The sequence below is a fragment of the Triticum dicoccoides genome, chromosome 1A (assembly GCF_002162155.2).
Source record: "Triticum dicoccoides isolate Atlit2015 ecotype Zavitan chromosome 1A, WEW_v2.0, whole genome shotgun sequence".
Lineage (NCBI taxonomy): Eukaryota > Viridiplantae > Streptophyta > Magnoliopsida > Poales > Poaceae > Triticum > Triticum dicoccoides.
In genome coordinates, this window is record NC_041380.1 from 477,122,515 (window position 1) to 477,130,135 (window position 7,621).

The following is a 7,621-nucleotide window of genomic DNA, read 5'->3' on the forward strand; positions in this document are numbered from 1 at the left end:
CCCTCACTCATCTCTCTCTATAGTTTAGAGAAAAAATTAGATGTTAATTAGATGTTTTTCAGTTAGGGCACTAGAATTTTGCTAGGTTAATTAGGTTATTAGTGCTGCTAGTAGTATTGGTACAGCAGGTTAATTAGGTGATGTTAAATGAATAACCTAAATAAATGAAATTAGTAGTTAACTGAATTTTTTTTTCCTTTCATCATTATAGAGCACTAAAGTTAACTGAATTTTGTTCTATTAGTAGTTAAATTAATTTTCTTCTACATTGTTTGCACATGTGGTTGCTCGTGTATATTTGGACACTGTTTGCAGGGAATGATGCTTAGTGGCCTATGTTTTGCCGGAATGTTGATTCATTTCTTTTCCGGCAAATTTTAGGTTCTCGATTTGTCCACTTTTTAGCAAAGCTCATGCCGAAATTTTCCGTGAATTTCGGCATGACTTGTGCTACAAACTAGGACATATCGAGTGCCCGTGATTTTCCGCACCAGGAAGGAGTCAACATTCCTGCAAAACAATAGGCCTTTTTATGTCATTATTCATTTTATTAGGTCTAGAATTAATTGACTAGATTTAATCATAGGAAACATGGCTAGCAACGATGAAGGACAGGGTTCTGGTGATTGCGACGACGCCTACCGGGCGGCAGACGAATTTTTTAGCCTTACCGATGATCAACCGATGTTATTGCTGGGCCCACCGGTGGCATCAGGGACTGAGACCGACACGCAGACCGGTGCTGAGACTGAGACCGGCGCTCAGACTCAGACCGGCATTGAGACCGGCGCTGAGACTGAGACCGACGCTGCCTCGGGGAGCGGAGCCGGTGTAGAACCGAAAGCAAAGAGGCAACGGGTTCCTAACAAACTCAGGACTACTAGAGTGGTGGTCACGAAGGTGGACGACGGCAATTTTCAGCCAACGGCGCCCGAGGAAGCGCCTCGATGCTACGAAAATCAAATAGGCTGCATCGTACGGACAACCGCCACCATCAACGATGAGAAACTACAGAAGATAGAAAATATGAGGAGCTCCCTCCTAAAGAAGTTTCACCAGATATTCTTGTTCCCGGGCCGGAATGAGAAGGATTATAAAGATCCAGATGAGGACCCGGCAATGAAGATAAACAAACACGCCATGACCAAGTTTAGCGACGCGTTGGCCGCCTGGAAAAATCGAGTGAAAGCAAGGATCATCGACAAGAAGGAACCCTACTCCGAGATTGTAAAGGATAATCCGACAATCACGGAAGAGAAGTTTTAAATATTCAAGGAGGCTTGCGAGGCCGAAGATGCCAAAAAAAGTCTAAGTACATGAAGGGGCTTCAAGAGAGGAACATTGGGAGCCACCACCTCGGAAGTCGTGGTTACGGCGGAAAGAGGTCCAAATGGGCCAAGGAGGACGCGGAAGCCGCGAGTCTGGGCATCCCAGACCCTTTGGCGGAGTTCACCGTCCCGCAGGAGCGTGACGTCCTCAGGGCCCGGCACCGTTGGGACCCAGTGAAAAAGGTTTACGAGACAACACCGGTCATTACAGAGTTCATGAGACTGCTGGTAATTTTAGTTTCTGATCAACTCGACTTCAGGACCGCATAGATATCCCCGGTGCGGATAAATGGCATATCCCCGGTCAACCAATCCTACATGCAACAACGCTACGGGCCAGATTCGGCGATCTAAAGAGACTTCATGACGATTCTCGTGCCTTATCATCCCGTGTAAGTCATCCGCGCTGCTATCCTTCCTTCGATTTCAATCATTCATTTGCACGGTGGAGGCTAATTAATTTGAGGACTTATTTTGCGCAACGGCGGGCGCGCCGTCCTCATCATCCTCTTGTTGGGGAACGTAGCAGAAATTCAAAATTTTCCTACGTGTCACCAAGATCTGTCTATGGAGAAACCAGCAACGAGGGGAAGGAGAGTGCATCTACATACCCTTGTAGATCGCTATGCGGAAGCGTTCAAGAGAACGGGGTTGAAGGAGTCGTACTCATCGTGATCCAAATCACCGGAGATCCTAGTGCCGAACGGACGGCACCTCCGTGTTCAACACACGTACAGCCCGGTGACGTCTCCCATGCCTTGATCCAGCAAGGAGAGAGGGAGAGGTTGAGGAAGACTCCATCCAGCAGCAGCACAACGGCGTGGTGGTGGAGGAGGAGCGTGGTACTCCAGCAGGGCTTCGCCAAGCACCGCAAGAGACGAGGAGGAGAGAGGTAGGGCCGCGCCAGGGAGAGATCAAATCGTCTTATTTTGGGCAGCCCCAAACCACAACTATTTATAGGAGGAGGGGAGGAGGGTGCGCCCCCTCTAGGGTTCCCACCCCTAGGGGCGGCAGCCCTAGATGGGTTTGAGGGGGGCGGCCAAGAGGGGGAGAGGGGGGCACGCCCTAGGGTGGGCCTTAGGCCCATCTGCGCCTAGGGTTTCCCCTTCTCCTCCTAGCTGCGCCTTGGGCCTTGTGGGAGGCGCACCAGCCCACTCAGGGGCTGGTCCCTTCCCACTCTTGGACCATGCAAGCCTCCGGGGCTGGTGGCCCCACTTGGTGGACCCCCGGGACCCTCCCGGTGGTCCCGGTACGTTACCGATAAAACCCGAAACTTTTCCGGTGACCAAAACAGGACTTCTCATATATAAATCTTTACCTCCGGACCATTCCGGAACTCCTCGTGACGTCCGGGATCTCATCCGGGACTCCGAACAACATTCGGTAACCACATACAAACTTCCTTTATAACCCTAGCGTCATCGAACCTTAAGTGTGTAGACCCTACGGGTTCGGGAACCATGCAGACATGACCGAGACGTTCTCCGGTCAATAACCAACAGTGGGATCTGGATACCCATGTTGGTTTCCACATGTTCCACGATGATCTCATCGGATGAACCACGATGTCGAGGATTCGATCAATCCCGTATTCAATTCCCTTTGTCTAGCGGTATTGTACTTGCCCGAGATTCGATCGTCGGTATCCCGATACCTTGTTCAATCTCGTTACCGGCATGTCTCTTTACTCGTTCCGTAACACATCACCCCATGATCAACTCCTTGATCACATTGTGCACATTATGATGATGTCCCACCGAGTGGGCCCAAAGATACCTCTCCGTTTACACGGAGTGACAAATCCCAGTCTCGATTTGTGCCAATCCAACAGACACTTTCGGAGATACCTGTAGTGTACCTTTATAGCCACCCAGTTACTTGTGACGTTTGGCACACCCAAAGTATTCCTACGGTATCTGGGAGTTGCACAATCTCATGGTATAAGAAAATGATACTTGACATTAGAAAAGCTTTAGCATACGAACTACACGATCTTTGTGCTAGGCTTAGGATTGGGTCTTGTCCATCACATCATTCTCCCAATGATGTGATCCCGTTATCAACGACATCCAATGTCCATGGTCAGGAAACTGTAACCATCTATTGATCAACGAGCTAGTCAACTAGAGGCTTACTAGGGACATGGTGTTGTCTATGTATCCACACATGTATCTGAGTTTCCTATCAATACAATTCTAGCATGGATAATAAACGATTAGCATGAACAAGGAAATATAATAATAACTAATTTATTATTGCCTCTAGGGCATATTTCCAACACCTCTACCCCTGATTCTCCCACGCTCTTTACTTGGACACGTCGAACAACATTCACAAAAAGGATTACACCCACATCAAGGATGTTCTCGACAGTGCTATGTATCACTACCAATCACTGGGTGGAGAGGTCAGGGACAAGAATATGAGGGGCGGCAGGGTCGCCTTCGGCCATAAGACCAACTTCTGCTGCATCCAGCAACCGGACGATTCTCTTAATGATGGATTCTATGTCCTACACCACATGCTGGAGTACAGACGGGATCACCAGAACCTTCGCATGGCACCTTCTTCCGGCGATGCCCATATTCTGCAATGGGCAAAGGACATAGGAGATATCGAGGATCGTCGACTTCGAGCTGAGTTCTATAACATCCAGCGCGAACTTGCCCAAATCATCATGAAGGAGGTCGTCGGAAAAACAGGGATGTTCTACGGAGAAGGACAAATGTCGCGGGAAGACGTCCGAACATGGATAGCCTCTCAGTGTCTCGACCTGAAGCCTTTCACTAGGCTCGGGGACTATCTCCCTGACTTGGATGGATGGAACGACATGTTGGAGTGATTGTCGATATATGACAATGTGTCCGTTTAGTCCATACTTTCTGTATGACAAAACTTTGAGTTATGCACGGTGAAACTTTATTTGTGATGTAATTAAACCGTCCTCCTCCTCGACTAGCGAAAATCACTCTAGTTAGGGCATTTTGGGGTACGATGAACTTTATTATTTATGCTTATGATATGTTGTTTTTATTTTTGCCAAGTCTGTCTCTTTCTGTTGCTCAACTATATATGTTGCATATCATCGACTCATGTGATGATGCAGGTGCATAGATCATAGATGGCGAAGAAGTGCTATGCCAGGAGTATATATACGACAAGTGGCCGGAGCGTCAGGCCCTTCCGGTTTCCGAGCGACAAGCAGTAGTTAGTTTAGAGGTTCACGCTAATGCGAAAGAGGGATACGAACTCATGTTCTCAAAGTGATAGCTCTTCTCGCGTATATCATTGTTTAGATGGATGACGATGTATTTGCATATCATTCGAGACTTGTATCGCTATTTTCGAGATGATGACGAGAGACCACTTTGTGTTGGATGATGATTATGATGATGACATGATTTGATGAGACTAATTGTATGTATATGCTATGATTACATTTGTATGTGTATGATATGCTAAAGATTATTGTATAAAGCCTATTCAAATACAAAACAAATATGCAGGAAAAAAACTAATAAATAAACTAGTAGTAGCGAGGGGGGGGGGGGAATTTAGCAGTAGCGCCGCATTGTCAGTAGCGCGTCCCAGCAAACAGCGCTGCAGATAATATCAGTAGCGCCCTTTCCCAAAGAGCGCTACAGCTATTCATGTATAGCAGTAGCGTGGGACAACCGGCGCTACTGCTATACATTAGCTGTAGCGCCTTATTAGTAGCGCCGGTGCCCGCGCTACTGAGAGGCCCAAAACCCTCGCTGCTGGTAGGCTTTTCCCTAGTAGTGAATGCAGTGTTGAAGCATGGCATGGCCACAAGCCAGCTGTGTGTAGCTCTGGTGCTGACAGTTCCACGAGGCACCGCAAGTTTTCTCGAGCCTACCAACAGAGACTTTTCAATGAAGGAGGGGTGTCGCAGCTCTGGCCACCTCTTTCGAGAAAGTCCATGTTGGCTACAAGTACTTCGTCCGACTGTGCCAACAACAATGCCTCCTTCTTTGACCTTGCTAAGTGTACTTCCACAATGGCTACCACAACAACAATATTAGTATTAAGGAATGTCGTGTGACGTGGGACCTACGCGGTAAGGGGTCAAGCCGAGTTTTAAGGAGGGAGGAGTGTTAGGGGGACTATCCTCAACCTCTATCGGGCTGGTGCTTGTACTGTCAATGGGCTGAGTGCAATTGCTAGCACAGGAGGCAACTCCAAATACTCAAGAGGAGCCAACGAGGAAGGATCAGGAAACAACCCGGCGTCGACTCTTCTTTCCCACCTCCGGCTCTCAACCTTTTCTCTTTCTTTCTTTTTTGAGGGACAACTTTTCCTCTTTCTTGTTGTTGATTTTTTCACACTTGTGCTTGTATCTGGAGTTCTGGACTTTGAATCAGCCCTCAATTCTTGTAGTGGTATAATTTTTGCTACTGGCGCAGTCGGTCTCATTGGTTAAATGTATGATCAAACTTAGATCTCTGAAAATGCAGGGGCACTACATTGTGGAATGGAGGAAGTATCTCATAGTGAACCCGTCTGAGGTGCTAACAAATATCAAAATCCGTTGTTAAAGAAAATCAAAGAGATATCCCGGGTAATTTATTCATCCATGAGGGAGGACATACGTACAAACCAACAAAAGTAACCAGAAGCATACAACTTTCGACTCATCGGACATCATCAGTACCAAACACACACAGTCCGTTCATATCTATCTGACCGGCCTCAAATACAGATAGATCAGCAGCATATCTTCAGAGGAACATGTTGAGTAAGTCGTCGACGGTGGTGTACTTGACGTCAGGGTACAGCTCGCTCGCCTCCACGCCGAACGACGGCGCGATCTCGATGTTGGTCTGGTCCCCCTTGATGTACGACGCGTGGCCGATCGAGAAGATGATGTTCATCGGGATCGGCGCCTCTGTAACGCACGTTCACAAAGACGAATTAACATGTCAGTACGGCGTACGTAGTTCGACGTATCCCGTCAAGCGTGAGCTTAGCATCGGTCGAGCTCCTCCTAACCTTGGATCTGCTTGAGGACGGCGTCCTCGGGGACGTACACCCTCTGGAACGTCTTGCCGGTCTTCTTCTCCCACAGCGACGCCAGCTCGTTGTGCGACAGCGTGTTGGCCGGCGGCTTGATGTACAACACCTTGTTCTCCGCCCGGGGGTCGTCCGCCGCCAGCACCGTGTACGTGCCGATGTCCGCCTCGTCCACGAAGACCACCTTGGTCTCGCCGTCGCCGAGGATGACGACGCTGTCGGTCGGGGGCGCCGGGGAGAGCACCTGCCCGATGGTGGGCAGCGAGTACCCGGCGAAGTAGTTGGCCACCACGTAGGTGTAGGGGATGCCCTCGGCCTCGACGGCGCGGCGGATGCCCGCCTTGAGGGCGAAGATGGACTTGGCCGGCTCCACGGCGCCGGTGCGGTCCACGTCCAGCCCGAACTCCGACGGGAAGAACCTCTGCGCAGACAGAGCACTCCAATGTGTGAAGCAAGCAGCCGCTCGTACGTCAAGCTGAACTGCACAAGACATATAGTACCTTCACGTTGCCGGCCTCCTTGATGGCGGCGATGAGCTTGGTCTGGTCGGCGATCTGCATCGAGCCCAGCGTGGAGATGACAACGTCGGCCGCCTTGACGGCGCTCAGCAGGCTACCGTGGTCGTATAGATCGCCCGTGAGGAGCGTGACGCCCGAGTCCTGGAAGGTCTTGAGCAGCTGCGCCTTGGCCGGGTCGGAGGGGGCGGCGTCCCGGACGAGCGCCAGGGTGGGGTGGCCGAGCCGCGCGCTGGCGGCGACGACGTGCCTGCCGATGTACCCCGTCGCGCCGATCACAAGGATCTTGCTCTTGCCATCGGACGCCATGATCTTCCTCGTACCTTGGCAGGTGTAAGATCCTATCCCCTTCGCTTGCTTGCTCTCTCTTGCGCTGCCACGGCTTTAAATATGACTGCGAGCCTTTGATGTTACGCCTTCAATAATGGTGGATCCATGATAGCCGCTCCATCTCCGGCGATCTTCTGTCCCTACCAAAAAAAAAGAGAGCTTTCCCCAGAGTCTGCATACGTGCACGTATGTGGTTCACTTTTACGGTCAGGTCCATTGGAACGAATTGATGAGACGTGCACTTTTAGCGACAGGTTCATGGTGACTGACAGGACACACCGTTTGCGTTTGGTAAGGTGGGGCGTGCATCACATCCCTCATCAGAAATCTACGGAACTTCTAGAAAAATGCTGATGTGGATTTATTATAACCGCATTATTAGAAATGACACTGAAAAAGAGATCCCATATTGTGCAC

The 7,621-nt window shown here is 49.8% G+C and overlaps 1 protein-coding gene across 1 annotated transcript; it reads right to left on the reverse strand.

Moving 5' to 3' along the window:
• Positions 1–5,880: 5,880 nt before the first annotated feature.
• On the reverse strand, positions 5,881–7,245 carry LOC119280475 (isoflavone reductase homolog IRL-like). Its single transcript, XM_037561311.1, has 3 exons — positions 6,860–7,245; positions 6,339–6,780; positions 5,881–6,234 (listed from the first exon to the last, which is right to left on the reverse strand). The coding sequence occupies exons 1-3, from the start codon at positions 7,181–7,183 to the stop codon at positions 6,068–6,070; spliced, it is 933 nt and encodes a 310-aa protein (XP_037417208.1). The 5' UTR covers positions 7,184–7,245; the 3' UTR covers positions 5,881–6,067.
• Between the last annotated feature and the right edge of the window lie 376 nt (positions 7,246–7,621).

Coding starts and splice junctions, on each gene's coding strand:
- LOC119280475 (XM_037561311.1), bottom strand. CDS start 7,183: ATGGCGTCCGATGGCAAGAGCAAGATCCTTGTGATCGGCGCGACGGGG. Junction 6,781..6,859: donor AGGAGGCCGGCAACGTGAAG/GTACTATATGTC, acceptor CTGTCTGCGCAG/AGGTTCTTCCCGTCGGAGTT. Junction 6,235..6,338: donor CGTCCTCAAGCAGATCCAAG/GTTAGGAGGAGC, acceptor CGTGCGTTACAG/AGGCGCCGATCCCGATGAAC.